A 27,860-nucleotide genomic window follows, 5' to 3' on the forward strand; every position below is an offset into this window, starting at 1 on the left:
CACCCACCCAGCCACTTTCTCTGGGCTGACTGAAACAATCATATGTGGGGTCAGAGTTCACAGACTAGACAGTCCTCTCCAGATTTCATCCTGTTTCTGTTCAAAACATCAAATCAAGCTGATGGGAAGTTGTAAAATCCTTCAGAATAAAAGCCTGACTATTCAGAGCTCCAACATTAAGAAGAGCAAAGTGAACCAAGGTGGATGGAGGCAGCAGAGAAACTGTAGGGTGGAGCTGAATGCTTCATCAATGGGATGATGCAGCAGATTTTCTCCACCTTGCACAAACTGTCCTGTTAGTTATCATGACTGGAACATCCAAAATGTCTCCAGAGGCTCCGAGTCCAGCTGAACATGTATTAGTGTTTAGAGTGGAACTGAGATGGTAGGGACTAGGACCTGGGGGACGTCAGTCAGTGACGGAGCGGTCAGCAGGTGTGGGCAGGTGTGGACAGGTGCTTGATGGAGTGTTTCCTGCTGGACTCCATATGATATGTTAGCAGAGAGGATCTGGCTCCTGATTGGTTGAAGTGGAGCCCATCTGCTGCAGAAAGATGCCTCCTGTCCCAGAAAACATTGAAGTTGTCTCTAAAGCCCAGGCTGTGGGAGTCACACACAGAGGAGAGCCAGGTGTGGAGGCCGAGCAGGACCCAAACGCCCCACGGCCACAGGTGGGAGTGGGGCCGGAGATACAAACACTACGGTGGGCTTGTTTCACAGCCTCACAAAGACACACAAAGTCCAGTTTGAGGAAGTGGGAGCGCTGTTTGGAATCCGGTTTGTGCCCATGTGGATAAGGATGGTGTCGGCCTCATCACGGGATCGTATTCTGCCAGGAAACTTGTCTAAAATGTCCCAGAGCGTCGGGCCGGGAAAAGACAGAGCGTACGCCTCCTTTATTGTGAAATTCCTCACCATGGTAACTGAACACATCAGCTGGTCTACAGCAGGTTATGTTCAGAGTTTGAGGCTCAAATTGGCTCAAAGTGTCCAATTTTCACTGATGGTTTTCCCGACGACATGCTTCAAGTGTGATCTGGATCCTCTGCTGAAGGAATCTGCTTTCTATCCACAACCTGTTGATCCGTATCTGACTAACAGCAGCGCAGGAAGCCCTGCAGTTATAGAGAAACTGTCTGAGTCGCATTGTTGCTGCAGTTTACCTGCAACTGCTGAAGAAAAAGTCTCAGTGTGTTTGTGTTTGGTCCTAATCTGCTGCCCAGTCTGTTTGACACTGCTGGATTTCCAGCTGATAGATGACAGATTAGAAACTGATCAGTCTATTGATCACACAATATTCCATCAATAGAATTGATTTGACTTTGATTTGTGTAACAAAGTGATTTCCACGTCTCCTTCATGATGTGACAGTGTCAGAGCTGAATGCACTTGTAGAGTATCATGTTTTTATGGCTCACATTTAAAGTGTTCCAGCTCTAATGTACAGCTGTCATATTAGAAATAGAAGCAGCTCTGATTTTAGTGCTCAAAGAAATCTATGAAGTTATGAATTCACACATGAACAGTTTTCTGCAGCGTTCCTCTCGGCCTTATTTGCAGCTCCACTCTTGTTTTTGCTCTAATAATTATTTCTCTCCATGAGCTGTTTCTCTGCCTGAAGGAGGCGCCACTCCATCGCTTCATTTAGTGCAGAACAAGAGTCACATGATGCTGCTCTGTCAACACCAATCACACTTTGTACAGCTCATGTTGTGTTTGTTGTCCTCTCAGACTGTCAGGTGGAGGTGGAGGAGGGGGCGGAGTCTGTCCAGCTGCCCTTCAGAACCACACAAAACCTACCTGAAGATGCTAAAGTGGAGTGGATGGACAGTTCATACACAAATGTCCACGTGTATATGAACGGCTCTGAGCAGCCTGACAAACAGCACCAGGTTTACAGAGACCGAACGAAGATGAATGAACACCTGCTGAAAACTGGAGACCTCAGTCTGACCCTGAAACACCCCACAGAGAGAGACAGTAGAAGATACAGATGTATAGTGGACAGCACACAGATCTACAGATACAAAACTGTGCAGCTCAAAGTCAGAGGTTTGTGTGTACATGTTTACACATCTTTGTGAGGACAGAACATTGGCACTATACTCGTGGGGACAAAATGTCTGGTCCAACAAGTTTTAAGTCAAATGTGGTTTTACTGTCAGGGTTACAGTTAGTCTAAATTTTACCTAAGGGTTCAAGTTTACTTTATTTATACCCATAGATAAATTGGCTTTATGGAAATAATTCTAACATTTGGCATCCCCTCACAAAACACACACCCACCCATTAAACCCTGACAAACACATTTGATTATTACACAAGCAATAAAAACCAATATAGATCAAGATGAATCAAATAAAACAGTTCTTATTGTGTTTAGTGACGGCAGCAGAGACAAAACTGTTTTCTTTGAACTAGAAACCTTCGTCTAGAGGAAAGAAGCTACAGAGGCCAGGGGAGTCCAACCTGTTGTCTCCTCAGACGCAATGTGACACCTCTGAGTCTCCCTCTTTTCCTTTTGTCACTTGTTCTGTTAAAATCTCTCCGTATAAAATGCGGCATACATGAAGTAAGGTCTTTACCACCATACGAGACGTTAAGTTGTAGCAGCTCCTCACGGGAGTAAACAATCTTCAGCTGACTCACAGCCTCACACGCATCAGGGGAAACAAGCCAGCACAATGTAACACCCGTCCCACGTTCTATTGAGAGGGGCGCTGGGTTCCTGTTGTTACTTTCCTACTGATACTCCCTTTTTAATGCTTATGGTATTAAATATGCAATAAAACTAAACTATATGGAAACAAACCACACACAAGCAGGTCAATTATAACGTTAACTCCACTTTAGTGAATGCTTAATTAACAACACAAAAGAAAATAAGTAAAATCAATAAAGTTTGTTAAACAATGGTGAGGTATCTACCTCAACAGAAACAAAATAATCAAATAATATTGTGGGCCCACACGCACTCTCACCAAACACACACACACCTCAAGTGCTACAGTCTTTCTGCTAGCAAGCCCCTCGTTGCAGGCCTGAGTCGTGGCTCGGGTGCGTTGGGACCTAAAACAATATGGCCGCTTCACTTGTTGCCAAGCAGTAAAAATAAAAAGCACGTGCAAACAACAGTACTCACACCTCCAGGCAGTTCAAGGGGATAGCGGGGAAACTGGGTCACGGCTACCAGCAGGCCGCGGCAGCAGCACTCACAGTCGTCCTTTCCACGCGCTCCCACGTGAACACATAACTTCAGCACACCAGCAGAAGGGACGTCTCTGACACGCCAGCAAGACGTCCGTCTCCTCCTACTGAATCACACAACCCCGCTAAATGCCAGTTCACATGCCATAACATTCAATCTTAGCATTAGCTTAATAAATAAAAACAGAGCAGAACAAGAGCTTAGCGAATATGCTCGGCTACGCTAGCGGCTATGTTAGCAGTTATGCTAGCGGCTGTGTTAGCAGTTTTGCTAGCGGCGAATCGCGGTTAGCAGTTAGCCCGTTTTACACAATAACATTGGGTACAAGTGTCAGACAAAATTCACATTTACCTCACAGTAGGGTACAACAGTTCTCGACTCCAGTTAACTATCCGTCAACCCGAAAATACGTCTGTCGCCTTCTATGAACTCTGCGTTCACTCGACGCTGTTCAGCTCTCGTCTCTCTCGCTTCCTGCAGCACACGGCTCCCCACTTACTCCCACCCCTCTACCTGAGACTACTTCAGGGTTCACTGGAGCTGTAGTACATATCAATACCATATCAAAAATAATGACATGAACCTCAAAATACAAATAAAAAGGTTGTGCATTTAACTGACACACATCACATACTTTGCAGGCATTTGTATACATTCTTGAACACATTAAACATTTGCAGCTAACGATCAATTTTAATGAACAAATTTAAATAATGAGCTACTTATATAGCCAGGGCTACAACAATAAAAATCCAACAACAATGAATAAAAAAGAATCCATGTCTCACTGTTAGTGGAGCAATTATCACCTTGAAAACCCGTCACTTGTGTGTGTGTGTGTGTGTGTGTGTGTGTGTGTGTGTGTGTGTGTGTGTGTGTCTCTGACTGTGTTGTGTCTCCTCTGCAGGGAGAGTTCAGGTCCAGGATCAAACAGGGGACATCAGGAACAGAAGCAGCTCCATTGATCCGACTCCTCTGATGGCTGATCAATCAGTTTGATCTGTGTGTTCTTTGATTATTGATCAGTGATGTCAGAGTGGAGTCAGTGTGATGTTGTTGTTGTGTGTTTGAGACTTTTAGTGTCCATGAAGGTCTCTGCTGCCGTAGATCCTCTGAACTGTGACAGAGGTCTCACTCTGGAGGAAACTCTCAGCACTTTCCAGCAGCTCCTCCATCATGGAGGACGTTCCCTCACTGTAACAGGTGGAGGAGAGAGGAGAGGAAGCACAGGTGGATCCTCTGAGGAAGAGGAGCGTTCCTACAAACCACATGATCACATGACCAGAGGACAAGCATGTGCAGAAACACATTAAAGTCAGCCTGCAAACACGTTTGTGTAAATTCTAGTCGTGTTTTTCTGTTACATTCAAATAAAAGCAGAGAAAACAGAACAAATGCTGAAGCTGTCTGTGTGAAATAAAGGAGTTAAAGTACTCACACACACACACACACACACACACACGCACATCTGTCCAGCAGCTGTCTGAGCTGCAGTCTGTATTGTGTGTGTAATATCTTCATATGTTTCTAACATTACAGTTTTATCTTCAGGTGTAAAATCAGCTGCTCTGCTGTCTTATCCCCTGATCCTGTGTGATTGATTCAATCCTGCAAACGCCACAAATTTCATTTCAGCTTTTATTTGAAAGCCAGCGAGTAAAAGGATCAGCGATAGTTTTCAGAGCGATGCCAAAGCTTGGCTTCCTCTCCTACAGCAGCTTTTCTTTCTTTTCTCTCCCTGTGAAATACAGCAGCTGGACCTTTAGCTGCAACACACTGTGAGACAAACTGCACACAAACAGTTTGTGTGTTTGCTGATGTTTGTTGAGCTGATAGAAACGCTGCATTTGAAATTAGCTGACACTTCAAAAACGTTCGTCCCTTTATGCTCGCTGCTCTTCAGCAGGGCTAGCTAGATGCTAAAGTAGCGCTAACACAACTTCCAGACACCTGCAGGCGTTCAGGTGTTGTCCCAAAAACATATCAAATAAAAACATGGCCCACTTTAAGCCCTGACTGTGACTCACAGTTTGACTCTTTGGTCTCTTTTTATGTGATTAATAAATGAACAGGATTTCCTTTCATGTGTTTCTGTTTAGGCTCAAATCACTTTGATGTTTGAAGGCTCGCACTGATGAAATAATAACTCCCCTCAAATGTGTTAAACCTAAAGTAACCAGCCTGTTTGAACATTTAAGGAGTAGAAAGCACAGATGCCTGTAAATTCTACTTAAGTACAGTAACAGAGTATTTGTACTTGGTTACTTCCCACCTCTGGCCCTACCGTTTTATCCCATATGACTAAAGGCAGGTAGGGGCTGGCTGGATTCAGCAGAGCAAACATCTAATGTAGTCGTGGGCTCACAAGTTTCTCTGGATGCTCTCATGTTGTAGTTGCCATGGTGACACAAGGTTTGGCCCTGACCAAAGCGCTCGGCACAGACATGGTAGATTTGGCCGTCACTAAATGATGGAGGCGGGGAAGCGAGACTCAGACGGGTCAGGTATCCTGGTGTTACTGAGGAGAACTCTGCTCTCTCTTTCTAGTCCCTGTTATTTACTCACACTGTCCCATTTAAAGCAGCTGAATCCTCTGTGATGCTGTTCACACAAATATGGTTGGATCACGCTGAGACTGAAGGGACTCTGACTGTCAGCTCACTCTTGAACACACTGAGTTTCTGGGAGTCTGGCAGATATGAGACCCTCTTCAGGAACTGAGTCAAAGAAGAAAAAGTGGATTTTTTCATTTGATCGTCATTTTTCACTGGACGTGGGTAAAACTCCTGGATATCAAAGACATTCTGAGGATCACTGAAGTTAAACGGCTGAAAGTTTAAAGAGAATTGTAAAATGATAAGATAACGATTGACTAATAAGATTATCTGACAGGTCCTTAAAGTGGCCCCTTGGTGGAGCTCAGCAGGACGACAGGTGGCTGTGAGCTCATTTTAAAATAATCATAGAATAAACAGAAACATTAGCAGATGACGTTTGAAGGCTTTACATGTGTTGGATATGAATGTTTGGAGCCCAGATCATCATTTGTCTTGTTTCAGTGTGAATGTTTTTCTCCATGTTGGCCTGAGGGTGGTGCTGTTTAGCCTGTACTGAGTATTTGTCACTATGCTGAGTTGTGGGTGGAGTCAGTGATTGGCTGAAGGTGCCTTCTTTAAAGCGGGAACACTGGCTCAGCTTTCCTACCTCCTTACTCCCAGCTGGACCACGCTGCATCAACAAGTGATTGTCTTGTATAAAATGAAATAAAAGATAAAGCTGGAAAACAAAAGTAAATAAAAGATACAGAAGCCCGGTCTTAGGACTTGTCACTCTTATAAGTGAAAAAATACCAAATCTAAACTTGGTGCCATGGTAAAACTTTCCCCATAGTTCAGAAACCAAAACAAAACAAAACCAAAAAATCTGCTAGTTTCACTCATTTAAACTCTGGGTGCAGGATTCTGTTCACCCCTGCTATCATCTTCCCCAAAATAATACTAATTCAATCTATGTATCACTTCTCAACCCACTCAATAAACCAGACAGGATGATGGTTACAGTATTACCTTCTTAAACTTGTGTTTGATCCTAGAGAGCTGATCGCGTGTGTGTGTGTGTGTGTTTATGTTAGTCGGGTTAATACATTTTCTATTTCTATGTATCCTTTTATGTACCTTCCCCCTTTTTCTGAAACAAAAACACTCCGTTCACTCCTAAGTTTGTTTCAGAAACATCTTAAATGAAAAACTCTGACATAGTCAGGCACAGCTAACCCCAAATGTTTGCAGGTTACCATCGGCAACCACACTGTGTGTTGTTAACCCCTTCTACAAATGCCCTCTTTTAATGTGTTTCACTTCATGTATGATTTTGTGTTATCTCTAGTGCATATCATGTGAATGTGTGGTGTTATCTTTTCATTTTTCTAACAGCACTCTTGCATACCTCAGTGCTTGTCTTCCTCCCCCTTTTGTAGTGGTCTGGACACTGTGTCAATCCTCCACTTCCAGGCAGTCGTTTGTCTCCCCGGATTCCTTAACCCAATTTAATTCCCCAAACTAAAACAGCAGCCTCAGTCATCACGTGCTCCTTTTCTCTCCGCTCTTTTCTCCCACTTTTCAGTCCAATAGCAGCCAGTTCTCTTCAGCTTTGTCCCGTGTATCTCTTTGTCCCACTGTCTCTCTCATTGCCATCTTGCTCCAAACATGGCAAATGTCAAACTCAGACAGTCTCCTCAAAGGTCCTTCACACACAGTGAGGTTGCAGCTTGCTGGAAACGCATCTCCATCCATCCAATCTAGATGGTGGGTCTTCTCTTTCTGATGCCGTTTGCCCATAGCACTGCTGGACCTCTCTGCTCAGAGCTCCGGTATTGTCTCTTGGACTTCTGTCCATTGTTGATGTTCATGCTCGTGCTTCTGTAACTGCACTCTGTGTCTTCAGGGAGAGATTAGCTTCCTTGGAGCTTGCTTGTCCAGGATGAGAACGGGAAACTGCAAAACAATTCAGCCAAAATTCTGGCTGGGTGTTTCCATTTTTGTTTCTAATGATTTTAACCTATAATTTTCTTCCGACTGCTGCCCGTGGAGAATTGATCCAGGTCCGTTCCCCACCTGTAAACGACAGACTGAGAGACTTTCATTACTCATTGTGACTGCAGATGTTTTCATCACTCCTAAAACAACACATTCCTACTTTTTTGTTTTGAACTCTACTAACTTCAAACCCCAAATGTGAATTTTTAGTCGTTCATAAAAAATCTTCTTGATGTTTTTATTAATTATTTTCGTCCACAACACTCCAAATTATGTTTTCATTTTGTGTCCAGCAGGGGACTAACGTGACCTCTAGCATCACTGCTTCCCCAGTTGGAGACAATTTCTCACTCACACTTCCACACTTTTATTTTCTATGCTTATTTTAGTTCCTTTTCTTTCCTTTATTTTTTCACAGGCACACATTAACCTGTTTACTCACTCATACAGTCAGCCATCAAATCTCCATTCCTCCTTGAGTACTTGATCACCTCTAAAGTCACTGTTAATCTTGTCAATTTATTTATCTTTACCTTAACACTAATTCACTATTTTAGTTTCCTTTATTTATTTTCAGTTCACTTTCTCTTATTTGGTCACTAGGATTTCTTGACTCCTATTGTTTCACAGAAAATCAACTGATCTACTTCTCCTTTTGTCATCCAGGAATTCACACACATGCACAGGCTGGTCACTCGGCCCCCACCTTTTTTCTTTCACAGAGACACACACATTTTACTCCTCGTTCGGTCCGCCTGTGAACCCACCCCTCGAGGCTGGCTCACACTCACTTCCTGCTTGTCGCAGTACCATTCAAACTCTCTGTGAGACACGTCTTTCTCTGCTTATTCTGGACAACGTCCTAGACGGCACACAGAGCGGGTGCCATCCGCTCCTGTGCACCTCACAAATTTTCGAACTGCGCCACAGACTCGATACCGCAGTTTCTCTTCCTCTAAAAAATATAAAACCAAACGCCACCCCCCAATTGACTTCACAGTTTGATTTCTACACACCACAAACATACACTATTTTGTTTAATCCTCATACACTCAGCTTCTGTATTAAATCACTTTCACAGCACACGCAGTTATAATTAAAATAAACAATTTACACAGCCGATTTACACTTTATTTTATATACATTTTATATACACAGGCCTGTATCAACATAAGAAATGACGCCAGATGCCAAGACAAATTATTCACCAGTTCCTTATCACTTCTTATCACTTCTGTACCGGTACACCTAACTGAGTTGAACAATTAAACAAATAGAGAAAAACAGTTTTTCCTTTAATACTCGATGGGCACATGCGCTGCCCCCCTTTGTCTCTTTCTCCTCACACACACACACTGCGGGGTTCACCGAGCCCCCTCCTTTGCCGCTGCTTGAGACAGAGAGGCAGAGACGCTTTTTCTTTTTTTCTCCACCACACACAACAGCAAGCCTATACATGCAAGCTTTTAAACAATATAAGCGCTTCTACACCGGTATTTACACACTATTTACATACACGGGCCCGTATAGATGCCAGTATTCCTAAGTTTTTGACTAATTTGAAAGCTCTAAGCCCAGGCTTCACCTTGGTCCACAAAACCAGCCTTGATGATCAATAACCCCGCGTCGGGAACGCCCTCACCGGCCGCGGTCAGATTTCTAAGCCCTAATTCATTTAAAACCGCTCCCCGCAAGTTGACAGGTCGCTCCACGTCTTGCGTCCAGGAATCAACCTCACGCGTTCAGCTTTACTTAAAGCTCACTGTCACCCACGTTAATAGTCACGGCCGGGTCTCACCCTTCAGCCAAACAGCACAGTAAAAGGTAATCCTTGATTACCTGGCCTTTAACGGGTGTCCGAAGTCCCGCGGGAGGCCACCCGAGCTACCTGGACGCCACCAGGGGTAACTGTGCAATCCACAAATTACCTGTCGCTGCTAAACGCTGAACACTGTGCTCTACGGAGTCTCACCCCGGTCTAGGTTAATTTATACACTGTTTAAAAGCGTCCCTGGGGACTCTCAGCCCCTCAGTTTTTATTTACCTGACGCCCGAAACCGCGTTTCTACCACCCGATCAGTCCGAATTCCCCTAACCTTAAAGAGTGCTTGGCATCTAACTCCACACTCTCACTCAAGGCACACAAACCAAGCCTCTTAGCTTTAACACCACAAAAAACCTCACAAAAACACAGAGAACCCCCTAAAATAAACAGCAATAACTTTTGAAAGAATTTTATCAAACTTTTTCCACTAATTATCCTAATTAAATAAAATCACTACGGACAGAACCCAGCAGAAGGCCCCCCTGAGTGAACATTCAATTTAGTTTTAACTTCCCATTTAGTACCTTTGGATAAAAATTATTCAACAGGTGGTACTGACCTTTTATGTCCCGGGTTTTTGTCACTCAGTAGTGAGCCCCCCCCTGGATCCCCCGTCTTTTGACACCCCCCAGGAGCTCCGCTCCCTCGCAGCGCGTCTTCTTTCCCCCCAAACCGGGTTTCGGCACCAAAATGTAAAGGTTCTTTTTGATTTGGAAGGAAAAGTAAGCGCAGACAGAGTCCCAGGGAGTGTCCAAAAAGTGATTTATTAAACACACATGTATTATACAGTGTGGGAGGCCGTCTCTCCGCTCATCCCCAAAACAGAAAGCTTTATACCCTTTATGACGTCAGAACAATTCCTGGACATCATCTTCTTCAGAACAACAACATCTCTTTCCCAGACTCGAAACCAGATGTTTTCCCATATATAGTCATATCAACTGTGTAAGACAAGTGTGCTGTTGTGTAAGATTGTTGGTCCAGGCCACCGAAAGTTCAGCGTCCTCATCTGACTTACTGTGAATGTGTTTGATTCTGCGTGCTCTGGAAAATACTAAGTGGTAAATGATACATGATAATAAGGATGATAACCAAATAATGATAATGACAATGATAAGTGATGCAGACTAATGAAATAATGATGAAATAATGATTGTGCACGTGAACAAGAACACAGTGACAGAAAAACAACACTCCCCCACGTGAAGGTACATAAAAGGATACATAGAAATAGAAAATGTATTAACCCGACTAACATAAACACACACACACACACACGCGATCAGCTCTCTAGGATCAAACACAAGTTTAAGAAGGTAATACTGTAACCATCATCCTGTCTGGTTTATTGAGTGGGTTGAGAAGTGATACATAGATTGAATTAGTATTATTTTGGGGAAGATGATAGCAGGGGTGAACAGAATCCTGCACCCAGAGTTTAAATGAGTGAAACTAGCAGATTTTTTGGTTTTGTTTTGTTTTGGTTTCTGAACTATGGGGAAAGTTTTACCATGGCACCAAGTTTAGATTTGGTATTTTTTCACTTATAAGAGTGACAAGTCCTAAGACCGGGCTTCTGTATCTTTTATTTACTTTTGTTTTCCAGCTTTATCTTTTATTTCATTTTATTTTTATTTTATTTTTATTTTTTGAACAGTGCACTGATTTTGTTTGTGAATTTCTTTTCTTTAAGCAGATCTGCACGTTGGGAATTAAAAGCGCTACACGTCGTCCAGAAAATTGTTGCAAGTGAGTTTCTCCACATTAAAATGGGCTTTGGAGAAAGCCACTTATTTGGGACAATTAGAAAATGAGAGTCCCGGCCTAAGAAGGATTCAGCGAGGTAATCCGATCTAAAGTTCTTCTTTTTCTTTTTGAAATGACGTCATTTTGCTGAGGGTGGAGATCAAATGCGACGATGGTTTCCACTATCAGCAAAGAAAGAATGAATGGATGAATGAGTGGAAATAAAACAAACTGACTGACTGGTAAAAGCTGACAAAAGCTGATAAGACTTGACCACGACTCAAAGTTAACCTCCACCTAGACAGGACGAAAGGGTGGATGAATTTATGTGTGTTTCTTTTACAGGAGCAGAGAGATGACAGCAAGATCCGAGGTTGCGTGAGCTTTGGCCTGCCGATTTAACTTTTAAATGCCACTTTTTGTGTTTGTAAATTTACCAGGGGTAAATGGGTTTGTGTTGTGTGTTGCTCACAGAGGTAACTGTGAGAAAGTGTATACATCTGCGCAGCGCTAACATTTGCATTTTCTTCTCTACAGCATTGCAGTTCTTCATGTGGTTTGATCATGTGATTTACCACTGGACAATTGATTGACGTTTGGTTTTCTACTACAGGGTTTCTGGGCTTATGTGTGAAGAAACTGTGTTTATAGGTTATGACGCCTGATCACCGGGATGGTCAATGTGTGTTGCTAATGTTTGTTTTGCTTTTGTTAAGGGTGCATGTGGAGGATTCGGTAGAAAACAGACAAGTGACATGAGGAAACAGATAAGAGATGCAGTGTTTATGGAATAGTTCAACATGGAGCTCACTAGCTGGCCACTTTTTGAGCTCCTAGTGATAAATGGGGGGAGTGACATTGCTTAAGGAAAGTCACTGAGTAAATTGGGATGATTCATGATTGGAGACAAATTAGGGTAATAATAGTGAGTTAATGATTGGAGAAAACCTGAACATGATACTTGTCTGTTGTGCTGAATGCTTTATTGCTCTCATGATCTATAGTTGGTGGTAAATAAGAAGTTTGATTTAACAGATTTGTTTTGCAGGATACAGGCTCCAGGTGGAGCTGGGAGTTAAACAGGCTTAACATGTAACTGCTGACTAAGGTTTTTACACAAGGTTACAGGTTGGCAGGAGGTTGTTTTAGAGAGAAGGTGCAACATTCTTGTACACGTCTCATTGGGGAGCTGAAACATGGAGGAAGCCATGTGCAAGAGGAGGTGAGTATTATAAAGTGTAAAGGTCACTCCTCGGGGACTGGCATGGTGGCCAGAGGAAATCAGGAAGCCGATCGGGCTGCGAAAGAGGCAGCCGGCTATAAAGCACTACGGCAGATTGTGCAAATAAGTGTGGAGGAAGAAGTAGGAGTCAACATGTTGGAGGAGGCCAGGAAGGCCCAAGAGGAGGCGGCCCCGGAAGAGAAGGGGGTCTGGAAGAATCGAGGAGCATGGGAAGAAGGAGGTCTCTGGCGAGGACCTGACGGACGACCGGTGTTGACCGCCAACCTAGCGGAACAGAAGATTGCAGAAGCACATGGGCTTGGCCATGTGGGTGTGGCCCAGATGGAGAGACATCTGTGCCATTGGTGGCATCCCTTTTTGAGGGATATGATTAAGGAGAAAGCTAGGACGTGCCTGATCTGTGGGAGGCACAATCCGAAGCCAGTGATTAAACCAGAGGCAGGTAAGTTCCCCATTCCAGAAAGACCAGGGGAAGAGATTGTCATTGATTTCACTGACATGATTGATGTGGGACCGGGAGGAGTCCGGTATTTGCTGGTGAGTGTGGATGCTCTGACGGGGTGGCCCGAAGCGTGGCCAACAAAGAGGGAGGATGCAAAAAGTGTGATTAAGTGTTTAATCAATCATTACATCCCCCGGCATGGTTTTCCTAAACGAATTCGTTCAGACAATGGAACTCATTTTAAACATAAAGATTTGGCAGAAGTAGAACAGAAGCTGGGGTTGCAGCACCGATTTGGGACGGTGTATCATCCTCAGTCCCAGGGGAAGGTGGAAAGAATGAATCTAAACCTGAAAATAAAATAGCTAAAATTTCTGCTCAGACGGGGCTAAATTGGGTTGCAGCCCTGCCAATTGCATTGATGATAATAAGATGTTGTGTTAATCAATCCACAGGTTTCACACCATATGAGCTGTTGACAGGACGACAGTTTCCAGGTCCTTGGACAACAGTCCCGGCGGAAGAAAGTATAAAAAGTAATAGAAAACATGCTGAATGTTGGAAAGAATTAAAAGCTCTTGTGTCTAGTTTCACACAACAGGTTGGAGTGGGCGTGAATGCGGTGGACAGGTCCATCCCCGACGCCAAGGCGGTGTGGCTGAAGGTCATTAAGCGAAAGTGGAGAGATCCAAGGTGGACGGGGCCATTCGAGGTGACTGCTCGTACCACCAGTGCGGTTCGGTTGAAGGGAAAGGGTGAGACCTGGTTCCATTGGTCTCAATGCGCAGTGGCGGACGAGAGCTTCCTCGAGATAAGCTCCACCCAAAGTAACACGGGGGGGGGGAACATAGAGGCAGAATAATCCTCTCCCCCTGTGCAGCGGTTCTCCCCAGCAGTCTACCTGGGGAGATGAAGAAAGAAGGGGAGCGTCACGCGCCAAGCATCAATTCATTCCAGGCTTATGATAGGCTAGGGCTCTAGTCTGAAGTAATTGATAGTTTGAAGGAGTCGTAGTAGTCTTGTGCGTTAATCGCATATTTTTATATTCATAATTTTATACTCTTATTACGAGGTTTAAAGTAAAAGTAAAAGAGCCTGGGAACAGTGATCATGAAACTGTGGGAAAATTGGAAATTAACGGGGATATTGGGGTTGATAAGTGTTGTAACGGGTTTGTTTGTTTATTGGCAGACAGGTGAATTGCCCAGACGCAGAGGTCTATCCGCTCCAGAGTCCAAACCGATCGAGTCGTTGAGAAAATTCAAGCGCGAGGTTGGCTCAGGTGGGAACGATGGGTGTCTCAAAGCCAGTGGGGGAGTCGAGTTTGGGTATGTTAATGGGTCCACGACAGCATTCACATTTGATTTGTGTGAGGTAATTAGATGCCCAGGAGACGGTAGCAGCTGGAGAACATATAATGTGTGGATTTGTTATCACCCTATGGTATGCTACCCCAAGTCTGTGTGGGGCCCATCAATGGAAGGAGACATTTACAGTTATATAACGGATCAGTGGTGTTCTTGGCAGGATGTGGTTGCTTGGACAGGAGTAGGATGGCAGCCAACAGTTCCACAGGCCCTTGAAGGGATAGCCATTCAGAAAGATTATTCTGTTACACATAACCCTGTCACTCTCTCCCTAGGACCGTGGACTAGACTTCCGGAGGCAAACTATGACGGAGGTGCGTTCTATTTAGTAATAGGGGTAGATAGACCAGGGACAGATCCCACAGGGATAATTCGGGTGAACTTATTCAATCCAAGATCTAAACCGGTAGGGAATGACACTGTAATGAATCTCACAGAGCAAATGGATCCCTTGGAGACAGTTACTTACCAGGACTCAGAAGAGAAATGGCTTGTTGCCACAGATTACATTAGATTAAAACCTCAAGAGTTAATAGAGCGTGCCACAGGTTTTGGTGATAGGAATCTTTGGTTAGATTGGGTGGCTCAAAATGCTAAAGAGCAGGAAGTGGTTGATTGTGTTGCTTGTGCTACAGCTAGGCCTCGTCTGTTCACTGAACCCGCTCCTCTGTATCCAGAGGATGAGTGGGGTTATGATTGTATGCTGAGATTAACTAGGGAGGCAGTGAACACAGGTAACTGCACCACTTTGTCAGGATTATATCCGCCAATTGATAAACGTACACAACCAGGTTCATTCACACCTAAAAAGGATAATTATACATGTTTTGAGTTCTCTACAGACAGTGTGAGATATACGTTAGGAAGAATTGATCCAAGCTGGTGTCAGAGGACAATTCCCGGCAGGACTACCAATAATGTAAGTGACCCAAGTACTATTATAGGCACGTGGGCTATATTATTATTGTGGGCAGTACACCCTTTTGGTGCAGGTTCCACTGGGAAGTGTGGGAACATGTGCTCTGGTGCGCCTAGGAGCACCGTTGATGCTGATAGGAAATAGAGTAGAGACAGTTCCACAGCAGGACACTGGTGTGTTGACAGCTAGACGTAGGAGAAGTATAAGGGGTGTGCACAAATATGACCCATGATGGGACTCACCAACCTGGATTGACTCAATAGGAGTTCCCAGGGGAGTTCCAGATGAATATAAGTTAGTTAATCAGATAGCGACCGGTTTTGAAAGTGTGTTTTTGTGGATAACTCCAAATAAAATGTTGATCGCATTAACTATGTCCATTATAATGTGTTGAGACTCTCTAATCTCACTAGGGACGCGGTAGAAGGCCTTGCGGAACAATTGGGACCGACGTCATTAATGGGAATCCAAAATCGCATGGCCCTTGACATGTTATTGGCTGAGAAGGGTGATGTGTGTGCCATGTTTGGGGACATGTGCTGTACTTTCATTCCCAACAATACGGCCCCAGACGGTACGGTTACTAGGGCGCTTGAGAGTCTGAAAATGTTGTCTAAAACCATGCATGAACAATCAGGTGTGAACACTGGACTGGGGGACTGGTTTACGTCTGTCTTTGGGCAATGGAAGAGTGTTGTTATGTCTGCTATGTTTTCTTTTGTTGTTTTTCTTGCTATATTACTGATCAGATGTTGTCTCATCCCTCTGGTCCGGCGAGTTTTAGTAAAGATGCTGGAGAGAGCCCTGAGCTCTGGCTCGAAGGGTTCAGCGGCGCCTGAGTCCATGATGCCCTTGAAGGAGATTGTAAGCTGGAGGGAGGAGTGAGACAAATCCTGGTGTAAGTTGGTCTCGCAAGCGAGCCCAAGAGGAGGAGTTGTCACGTGGGGGAGTGTTGTTTTTCTGTCACTGTGTTGTTGTTCACGTGCACAATCATTATTTCATCATTATTTCATTAGTCTGCATCACTTATCATTGTCATTATCATTATTTGGTTATCATCCTTATTATCATGTATCATTTACCACTTAGTATTTTCCAGAGCACGCAGAATCAAACACATTCACAGTAAGTCAGATGAGGACGCTGAACTTTCGGTGGCCTGGACCAACAATCTTACACAACAGCACACTTGTCTTACACAGTTGATATGACTATATATGGGAAAACATCTGGTTTCGAGTCCGGGAAAGAGATGTTGTTGTTCTGATAAGATCATGTCCAGGAATTGTTCTGACGTCATAAAGGGTATAAAGCTTTCTGTTTTGGGGATGAGCGGAGAGACGGCCTCCCACACTGTATAATACATGTGTGTTTAATAAATCACTTTTTGGACACTCCCTGGGACTCTGTCTGCGCTTACTTTTCCTTCCAAATCAAAAAGAACCTTTACACTCAGCTTTCCTACCTCCTTACTCCCAGCTGGACCACGCTGCATCAACAAGTGATTGTCTGTGTGTGGAAGAGTGATGCCATTGTACACACTGTAAATATCTTCTTCAGCTGTGTGGGTGGAGAAGCTTTTCTGTTAGGGAGACGGTGTCCTTCTCACCTTCAGACATGAGATTAGAAAGAGAGAGAGTTCAGATTACAGAGCAGATATGAATGAATGAATCTGTGCTCGTCCTCACGGCTCCTGCATGCTTTTAAAAAAGTGTGTGTTCAGCTCTGATCTCCAATCTGTTCTTTTCTCTCTTTGTTTCCTGGGTTCATGAATAGCTCTACGGGACATTTATTTATGGCCTCACCTACTGAGTATCCATCTGATAACAAACAGGGTGTTCAGAACATCCTGTTCTAATCTAATCTACTTTGTGTGTGTGTGTGTGTGTGTGTGTGTGTGTGTCTGTGTGTGTGTGTGTGTGTGTGTGTGTGTGCGTGTGTGTGTGTACCTGCAGAGTTTCTGTAGCTGAAGCTGCCAGCAGGAAGGTCACGACCCCACGTGTGCATCTAAGGGTTAAAGTCACTTAAAACTGCGACATCTGTTTTGAAGATGCTGGGGTGAAGACCGCAGAGCCTGAGAAGAGGAAGTAAGTAGCTGATGTTATGGGAGGATAAATAGGTGCCGCCACGCCTCGGGAGCTCAGAGCTGCATGACTGTGTTAACCGTCTGTTTCCTTTCCCATGCACATGGTCATATAGGCGTTGGTTACAGCTAACCGTGTCTGCAGACTTTGTTCATCTAAATTTCACCACAGTTTGTGTGTCAGTTCTTCTCAGAGAGTCTGCAGGACAGTTTGGTCTGGAAGCTCCTCCTGTGTCCTCGAGGATCAGAGTGTAAAATGAGATGTTTTGTGCCCGTGAACAAAGATCTGCTGAACTTAAAAACCTGATAACGTTCCCCCTCTGAGATCTCCATCATCAGCAGGTAAACAGTGAGATCTGCTCTGAGCTGCTCTGTGAACACAGACCACACTTTGTGCTTTAGACTGTTTGAAACTGCAGCATTCAAACAGTGGCGGATCTAGAAAATGTTACATGCGAGGGCCAGAAGAGGGGGATCAGGTCTATGCAGGATGGCACATACCTCTTCAGTGAAGTATGTGAAAACCCCCTATACACAAATGGAGTACATTTGTGCACAGTAACTGAAAACTCTTCAATATGAGAAGAAGAGAAAGCAACACCAGAAACAGCACACAGTAGACACAACTACCAAAATAAAAGGTTACAACAGCAGAGAATACCTGACATGAAATTAGGGCGCACAGGAGGGCAGGAAACCGGAAACCCAGGGAATCAAAGTAAAAGTAAAACTAAGAAACTCTGACAATAAAACTAAAACAGGAGATAAATCAAATACCAAACTCACAATGACATGAACTATGAACACTGTGCAGAAATACAGCAATCACAGGCTTGTTTATTCACTTAATTAACCATTAAGTAAACCGTGTTCGGTATAACCTGCACGAATACCAATCAACTACATTTAATTTGACCAGATTATGATAAATGTAACATTTTACAGTGTATTTATGTAACAAAATACATGGAAAATTTCCCTGTAATTAATTTAGTTAAAGTCAGAATTTAAGGCATGACCTTTTTGGGGGTCCAAACTCAAACTATGAAATAACAGTGAGGACAGTTGATCATATTATTATATTAATACTTTTTCTTTTTATTTAATTATTTATTCGTTTTTATTATTTCACACACACACACACACACACACACACACACACACACACACACACACACACACACACACACACACACACAGCCATCATCTATACAGCTTACTATAAAAATCTGGATGATTTGATTATCTATAAACTTACTGTCAGTTTTGCAAAACTAAAACTGTAATTAGGTCAGCTTACATTAATATAAACCCACGTGGATCAACCACGTGTTCCTGAAAGCAGCTCGCTGTCTGCAGTGTCTGTGCTCCCTGCTGCTTCTCCTCACTTTCATGTTTAGAGTTCTGCAGAAGGATTTTATTTTGAAGGCTCTGACAGGAAGTTGTGAGGTGTCTCTGTCTAACTTCAGAGGAGGAAACTTTGTTCAGTGCGTCAGCGGTGCTGTGATCGAGCTGTGTGCGCCTGTTCCTCAGAGTTAACGGGACTTTCAGCGGAGAGGAAGATGCTGCTGCGGCTCGTGCTGCAGGTCCTCGGTAAGAAAGCACACATGCAGACTGACACACACAGTGTGTAACACGAGCTGACTGCATGAAGCCCCTCTGTGTAGTTACTGTGGTCCCTACATGCGGGCTTCATGTGGGGCGGGTCTCCCCGTGACAGCTGAGCTCATCATCCTGATATCTGCTTGTTAAGAAGTGCGTCAGTGCTCGTGTGCGTGTGATTCACAGCAGAAATAAAAGTACTTTGTATAAAAACTAAAAGCTTGTCTCACAATATTAAAAGCCCCGTTTACCATAGAAAGCACTTTAATGTGTCAAAAATGGTTTTTGTTCACAATAACGCCACGTGCACAATCATCTATGTTCAAGTTCACAGATTAATAAAGTTATAACAATCCTAAATCAACAAATAGACATTTTCTCTTTTTTTATTCAACACCAGATGTTACTCTGTGTGTTTGTACATTTTTAATGCTTAGTCTCAGAATAACTTGTGTCCTGAATTGCCCCCTTATAGAAATCCCCCTGAACAGGTCCCCTCCCTGGTCCTCTGGTCACATGACTTACAGTAAGGTCCACAGTAAGATCGTCACCCCTGTTTTTGTTTTTCATACATCAGAATGTCTCACTGTGACTGTTACTGTACAAACTGATATCTTTGTACGTTTGGTGTTCATTTCATGTCAGGAGATAGAACAAATGTGAAAACTAGGAAATATTAATGCATTATAATATTGTTACTATATTTAAGAAGTATTATATATGCTGGTGGTACCAGGACAAACGTCAGTAAAGGTGTCCATGTAAAAGTGTGTTTAGACGTCGAGGTCAGGTGGTACAGCTGCAGAAGTGTCACTTCATGAAATCAGTATGTTCTTAAAAGCTTTATTACGCTTCTCAAACTGTTTTTAACAGCTGTTATTATGGTTGTTATTTTTATTTCATGGGGTTGAAAAAACTGTCATGAAAAATGTTTCATCTGCTTAATGAGAACTTCCTTCTTTTCTAAGCCCGACACATGAAAGCAAATCAAAATGCACGTTCCCTTTGGTTTAGTCACCCCTGTTATATCCTGTCCACTCGGTTACCTGTGTGTGTGTGTGTGTTGTTTTTATGGTTAAAAATTAACTAGCTAAATTTCTTTTATAGATGTCCTTATGATTAATTGAAGGGAGTAAATTAAAAAAATAATATTTTAAAAAAATGAAAATGAAACAAAACCATCCGTCTTCAAAGTCGATGACGCCTTTTCTTTAACAATGCTTGTTTATTAACACGTTCTTCGTTTGCAGATTACAGTCAAGGATTAAAAGCACTTCATTCGTAACAGAGACTAGTCTCAGAACATTTCACTTCCGTGTTTTTCAGACGTGCATCAAAGTTTTCTTTGATGTTTTTTAAGCATCCTTCGAGTTAGTTTTTGTTGGATGGGAAGAATCCATGTTTGAGTACTTAGCAGAAAACGTGGCTTCTGAAACCACTTTTCCCACGATGAGAACCACTAGAAAAATCCACAGCATACAGGTGATTAGTGTTTTTTGTTGTGTGTGCTTGTGTCTCCTTCCAGTTTCCCAGCATGCCCTGGCTGTGGTGGTGGAGGTGTATGAGGGGGCAAAGTCTGCCCTGCTGCCCTGTCAGTACACAGGTCTTATACTTACGAACCCCACACTGCTGTGGACTCGCAATGATCTCGACCCCAAATCTGTCCACGTGAGACGAGAGGAAACAGATGATATAACAGGACAAAACCAGCGTTACAGAGGGCGCACATCAATGAGGCCTGATGCTCTGGACACTTTAGACTTCAGCCTCACTCTGAGAAAACCCCAAATGACTGATAGTGGCAACTACACCTGCTCCATCAGAAATGAAAGGGCAGAACTGAAACTGACCGACGTACAGCTGCATGTCAAAGGTAAGAAACCCAAACAAACAAAAGAAAAATGTCAAATTAAAGGTTGATAGAAAATGAATTTCTTTTGCTGAAAACTGGAAAATGGCATTAACATTTTCCAGATGTAACCAGTCTGCAAACATCAAAATCTCACAGGTAGATTTTTTGGTGTTTCTACTAAATCTGGATGATTTGATTCAGAAGGTTTTACATCCTGTATACGCAGGAAAACCTGCAGCTCACAGGCCTAATAGAGACTGATGTGCAACATGTAACAGAGGATGTAATTTTAAGAAGATAACCTTGACCTCTGGAACTATGAATGACAGGATGATAAAGTGCTGCCAGCTGTTCTTTATTCCAGAAGAATCCACTTCCAATCAAGTAGCTTTCGTTTATTAATTTATTGAACAGGAAGCAGGGTTATGCATTCATAATGTGAGTGTGGAGGTAGTGTGGTAAGGGGGTGTTATACAAGGGCCAACATGAGAAATTAGTGACGCTCCCTTAACGGCCTCAAGCTGCCACTTGTGGCACGTCTGGAGGAAAGGCAGATAATTTTCAATGTTGTGGATCCAAAACTTGGCACCGCCTCCATCTATGATGGCCCAGGAGCTCCGTTTCTGGGTAGATGACCTGAACGTACCAGCATCAGTCCGCCGCATCAACAACATGTTGGGAGTGATTGAATCAAAATCAGCTACGTTTGAGGGGACATAAACATAACCAGGGGCTTGGAGTTGACGATGCCCTCTACTTTGCTGAGTATGGTCCTAAAGACTTCTTCAGTGACATGCTCCGAGATGGTGTAGAGCTGATTTGATGGAACAAATCTCCCGTTCCCATGAACCACCGTGTGGAGCGTATGGAGGGTTGAAATGGAGATGCTGGCTGGCCAACTGTTTTCAGAGCAGGGCCGAGATGCGATCCTTGACATGACGATGAACACCAGGTGCTGCCATCTGTACTGTGTATGTACCACATGTAGTGAAATGTATATAAAATTTGAATAGAGACTGAGGAGTGGAGGCCTACTGTAGGAGAGCTTTGGCTGGACCCTGCAGAATCCAACCAAGTCGTATTTTGGACCCAGACGTGCAGGCTCCACTGGAGTCAGGAAATGTGGGTAATCAGAGCCAATCAGCAACAGTGGTTGAGCTTGATGGAACAGCCCATATGACCAATCATGATCGTGTATGGTAAATGGCCTGCATTTGTATAGCACGCTTTGGGGTCCCTAAGGACTGGGTGAATGGGTTAAATGCAGAGGAGTAATTTCCCTACAGGGACTAACACATTACACATTACATTACATGACATTACCTTGTAGCCACAGCTGCTCTGAGGCACTGACAGAGGCGAGGCTGCCGGACACTGGCGCCACTGACCACCGCCAGTAGGCAAACATGGAGTTAGTATCTTGCCCAACGGGGCAGCCTGGGCTCGAACCACTGACCTTCTGATTAGTGGCTGACCTGCTCTGTCACCTGAGCTACAGTGTATGTCTCTATCTTTATTTACACACATGTTCTGTTGCTTGTTAGTGATTACTAAAGGTAGCACTGTGAAGACTATTTGTATGGATTTTATAGTGTCCAGTTTAGTTACCATTTTAAACAAAAAGAGAGACAATCATGATATTTATATATTATTAATATGTATTTTTACTGGTAGCAGAGATCAGAGCACGTCAGTTCTCTCTTTACCATGAGCATGTGTAACAGGGTCATAAGTCACATTGTTATAATTACACAAAATGTGTCCTAAACCCCCAAACTGTTCCTTTTATACCTGACTTTTAGGACCTCCAAGCCTGTAGTTATGTTCATTATCAGTTAGAGCCCCTCCTCATTCTTTTCTTCTTCTTCTTTGGTGCAACCCTATAAATACAGTGTACCCCTTTTGCCTCTCCCCTTTTCTACAATTCCCCTGTGGGAGAGGTGGGTGTCATTTCTTTCCCAACACTGTAAAATGCTCATATAATGCATATTTAGCCACCTGGATGTTTCTGATTGTGATTTTAGTTCAATTATTGTCATTATTAAGCCTGTTTTTTGTTAGATGTTATAAGTGTGTAGTATGTGTGTATTATAAATGTGTTTTAGGCGCCATAAATGCTAGCATGGAAGTTGTGGTGGGTTGAGCTAACCCTCTTCCCCACTGTTTGTATTTGGTTGTAGGAGCTGGAGTGGGCAAATTATTTACTTGGAGGCCTTTCTTTCTTTTACCTTTTTTTGATCAGGTATGTCGGATTTCATGTTGTTGTTTTTGTTTTATCTCATGTCAAATATGTTACGTGTAAATCCATACTTTATGTTCAATGTAAAAATAAATGCCAGCCCTTTTCTACAATTCCCCTGTGGGAGAGGAGCTGGAGTGGGCAAATTATTTACTTGGAGGCCTTTCTTTCTTTTACCTTTTTTTTGATCAGAGATCAGACACAACGCAGAAACACACCGGTTACACATGGCTGCTGCTGCTTCTGATATTATGGTTCATTTTCCTCGTAGATCAGCAGGTGGAGGTGAAGGTGGAGGAAGGGTCAGACTCTGTCATCCTGCCCTGCAAAACAACACCTGACCTGCCTGAAAAGGCCACAGTGGAGTGGACTCGCCCCGACCAAGAACTCACTATGGTCCATTTGTATGTAAACAGAAGTGACCATCCTAAAAATGTAGACAACCTTTACTGTGGTCGCGCAAAGATGAACAAAGACCTGCTGAGAACTGGAGACCTCAGTCTGACCCTGAAACACCCCACAGAGAGAGACAGTGGAGGATACATCTGCACCATCCACAGGGACAAAGACATCCTGAGACAGAAAGTAGTGCTGCAGGTCAAAGGTCAGAGATGTGGAAAAACATCAGGGGTCAGTGCAGGAGATTGAGGTTCAACAGTCATGTTGATATTGTTTCATGTTTCTCAACAGAACCATTTCCATCCTGGGCCACAGCTCTCCTGGTTTTTCTTGTTCTTCTTCTAGTAGTTTCTGCGGGTCTTTTATTTCAATTCTGTCATTATTTGGTGTCAGGTGAGTGTCTCCTCCTACACTACCCATAATGCCGATGGTTAGCAGAGCTGAAGAGAAACTTCCAGGTTTGTTCCGGAAGTCAGAAAACCTCCTTCAGACTCAGTCATTGATCAGTGAACTCAATCAAAACCCTCTGTTCACTTGGAAAAATGTGCTGACAGTAAATAAGCTCAGTCCAGAAGAAGTGTAATAATAACAATTTTCAAGAACATCAGTGAGGTGCAGATTGTTTGCAATATTTGGTTAAAGGTGCCTTAGTGAGTTGCACTTCAATGAAAAGTACTGATATGAATGGGGATTGAAATTTTTACTCAACAAGACAAAGATGATGTTTTTTATAAGGAAAAGGTAGAAAATGAGGTCAGGCACAAGTTACAAGATCAAGTTAAATGTTATGTGATTTAAACAGTTCAAGTTTGTGGTTTGAAACAATGATGTGGATAATACATTTTAGTAAGGTGTTAAATATGAGATGGTTCATATGAGCAGCAGACAGGATTTCTCTCAGAGCTCTGTAGACTGTGTTGATCAGATGAGTGTTGGACCGTAGATGTGTACTATTTAATTCAGCAGCAGACAGTAGGTTCACATTAATGGAAAAGAAGAGCAAAGATAGTGGGGGGTGAGTACAGGCGCCATCTTACCCTCCAACCATACATACATTACACAAACATCACATGGACAGGTCAGAGAGGTAAACAATGGAAAATGCACAACATGAGGAAAGACGAGGAGAAAAATAACTCCCCCCAGACTGAGCTCCAACAGTGAGATCAGGGGGTGAGTGTAGGTGTGCGTCAGTATACATGCGTATGTGTGTGTGTTCTGTGTTCAACCGAGAGAAAGTGTCCCTTCACCCGGTTAAGCTAAAGTCAACAATCTTCTTCAATGCGGGCGGCCTTGAATGAGGGGAGAGAGAGTCACAACAAACAGTCTTATTATCTAAAGGAGAGTTTTGTTTTTCCCGTCAGCTTTTGCCTTGAGCATCCAGCTGGTGCCAGGGGGGCCGCATGAGATGAAGATGGTAGTTGTTTTGGTTAGGGAGAAAAAACTGCATCCAGTTTTACAGCTGGTGTAACGTCCGTCACTGGTCACCAGGTCTCTTAATTCCCGTTGTTCTTCTTCAAGATCTTATCCATAATGTGTTCCAAAAACACAGTCTGAGTGCTCACAGCCCATCGTCTATCATGTCGGCCAGCCTTGTGGGATTTTGAACAGCTTCATCTGCTTCTTGTTCTTTTATAAGCCAGCTCCAATCAGCCTGAACTCTGTTACCGTAGTTCTGAATTGGTAGATGTCCTTCAATGTCCTCCATCAAGAGTGTCGACGCAACCGACCATCGAGTATCCAGAAGCAAACGTCTCCACAGGACAATCGGGCCCTCCCAAGCGAGACTATACAAAAGACATGAGAAGCTGAGCAGGAAAGATGAGGGAGAGGAAGAAGGAGAAAGTGCGACCGCCTCCATCAAGAGCCAAGAGACAAGATCAATAATTTGTTGGGATTTAGGTTTATCAAGAAATGAGAGCTGCTCCATCCAGAGTGGGATGGATGCCATCTCTTCTAACAAGACCAAGTTTCCTCCAGAAAGATTCACAATTATCTATAAAGCCCACATCGTTTTTTGGACACTACTCAGACAGACAACAATTTAAGGCGAACATGCGGCTAAACATGCAATTCAATATCATTTTTAGTGACCACCCTTCACCGGGTGTCATTACTGCCGACGTGAATTACAATTTGACTGAATTTATGTTTACCTTTTGTGAGCAGTTTCAAATTTCTGTGCTGTGGTTTGCTTCCGTCCTTCAGTTTTGTCTACACCTCTGAAAACCTGCTGCTGTCTGTGTTTGTTGTTCTTTCAGTGATTCCAGTGAAGGTGAAGGTGGAGGAGGGGTGGAGTCTGCCCAGCTGCCCTTTAAAACAACAAAACACCTGTCGGGGGAAGTTCAAGTGATATGGGAACGTTACGAGCCGTTCCAGAAGGCTCACGTGTTTACAAACGGCCCAAACCAATTTGAAGAACAGCACGAGGTTTACAAAGACCAAACTGTGATGAACAAAGACCTGCTGGAAACTGGAGACCTCAGTCTGACCCTGAAACAGCCCACAGAGAGAGACAGTGGAGAGTACAAGTGTTTGGTCTGGAGGAAGGGAACCTTCATCAGAAAGAAAACCGTGAAGCTCAAAGTCAAAGGTTGGTTTGTCTGTTTGTTTGCTGGCTTGTGTGATTGTGTCTGACTGTCTCGAGTCTCCTCTGCAGGTCCAGGATCAAACAGAGGACATCAGGACCAGAAGCAGCTCCATTGATCGGACTCTGAGTTTTACCCTCACCACTCGCCTTTTTGTTCATTTAGTGAGTTTTAATGTCACAGCGTGATAATACAGGAACACACGTTTCACTTTAAGTCCAGTCACATCCTCAGTCTGTCTTTGATGTGTGTGATCAGCTATTGTTCGACGTTCCTCATCTGTTTCTCACCATCTTTACAGTCTGTGCTGTTTAACCTTTTTAAGCCATTTTTGGGCTTTTCTGCACTTTAATTAAACACTTTTAAATAAAGGTTTTACTTCACTTATCGTTTGGTTTTCTTGTGTCTTTTGTATGCATTATGTTGCACACATAGTCTAGTGTTACCTTTGTGTTTATTTTGGGGTTTTGTTTGTTGTCATTTAAAGCTTTGTGTGTATTTGACTTTTGCAAGTTAAAATGAAGAAAATATTTTGGTATTAAGAAAAAGTCCCAAAGTAATTGTTACAACAGAAGGTTGTTATTTTTACATTGTGATGGAAATGGAGAGCGGGACCAACTAAGTGGAACCAGTGGGCTGTGAGGTGTTGCACCTGGGACTCCTGAGGTGAGGGACCCGTGCTCTCCTCAGAGGAAGAGAAATGAGAGGCCTGTGTGTTCGTTCCCCTGACAACTTCTGCTGTTTTTCACCTGCTTGTCTTGAGGCAACTGTCATCATGATTTATAAATAAAACTGAGTTGAACTGTTTGGGTTCACAGTGCACTGAATGCATCATTTGCTACTGTGGTGTAACCAGTGTTGGGACCATGTGACCTGCCCAGAGTGTACAGCTGGAAATGAGCAGCTTAACTACAATCTGACTGGTTTCCATCACTGTGTCTCTGATTTATCTACATTAACACACATGTACTTTCATGCACGGGCTGTTTATAGTCCACATGTGTGTTTAACCTCAAACTTAAACTCATTTTAGACATTGTTTTCACACTGCGTCTATCGGCTCTGTAGGCCCATGTTTCCAGAGTGTGGAGGACATGTTTTCTGTCTGTTCTCAACTTTCTATGAGCCTCCAGTCATCCTCTGCGACAGAGGAGACAATTAAATGAAGTTAGTGGAAAATATTTAGTAACAGAAACACGTCCTCCTCCCTCTGTAAAACGTGTGTGAAGGACTGCAGAGTGATCATCTCCAACATGGCGCGAGCTCATTAGCTAAAACCAAAGTGATGCTTTAAACTTCTTAAACACGCTGTACTCCTTTTACAAATTATTCCAAACATTTTCTTAGTAATTATAATACTTAATTTTTTAAACATTATTAATTTGTGTTTTTTAACACTTAAGAACTGCAGCAGGAGTGAAAGAGGAAAACTCAAAAAACAAAGTCATGAGCTTGAAGAGTTGAATTTTATTTTTAAAGCTATAAAAACATTTTTCATAGGTTGAAAACTTATTGTCAGTTTTGCAGAACTTCAACATTTCTATTAGAGAGACTAAAACTGACGTCCTCCCTTTCAAACCTTCTTTTCAGCTTCAGGTTCCAGCAGAATATAAATCCACATGTTGCTAAAAGCTGTCAGTAGTCTGTGTGAGACATGCTGTAACTCTTCTCCTCCGAGTTTAATGTTGAAAGTCCTTTTCTGTAAAGGATTTTATTTTGAAGGAACTCAGGAGGGTCTTCTTATCAGGAAACTTTTCGTCGTGCACCAAAGCCTGCAGTGCAGCGAACACCACAGTGATTTCTAACTAAAGG

General features: G+C 43.2%; 1 protein-coding gene across 8 annotated transcripts in view; it reads left to right on the plus strand.

The window, feature by feature from the left end:
* The window catches only part of LOC148103145 (butyrophilin-like protein 2), a 100,499-nt gene that overhangs the window by 28,826 nt on the left and 43,813 nt on the right, over window positions 1-27,860 (plus strand). For 4 of the 8 annotated variants that reach the window (XM_087838475.1, XM_087838482.1, XM_087838479.1 and 1 more), the window contains 2 exons: window positions 1,732-2,052; window positions 4,116-4,222. In XM_087838475.1, the coding sequence (XP_087694601.1) occupies window positions 1,732-2,052; window positions 4,116-4,207 (413 nt within the window). In that variant the 3' untranslated portion in view covers window positions 4,208-4,222. Of the gene's footprint in view, window positions 1-1,731; window positions 2,075-4,033; window positions 4,223-18,929; window positions 18,962-19,035; window positions 19,044-20,495; window positions 20,844-23,340; window positions 23,666-23,751; window positions 23,854-27,860 lie in introns of those variants that run through there. The other 4 variants (XM_087838474.1, XM_087838484.1, XM_087838477.1 and 1 more) reach the window with 4 other exon arrangements.

Source organism: Neolamprologus brichardi, chromosome 3, assembly GCF_056152115.1.
Source record: "Neolamprologus brichardi isolate AB-2024 chromosome 3, ASM5615211v1, whole genome shotgun sequence".
NCBI classification, from domain to species: Eukaryota; Metazoa; Chordata; class Actinopteri; order Cichliformes; family Cichlidae; genus Neolamprologus; species Neolamprologus brichardi.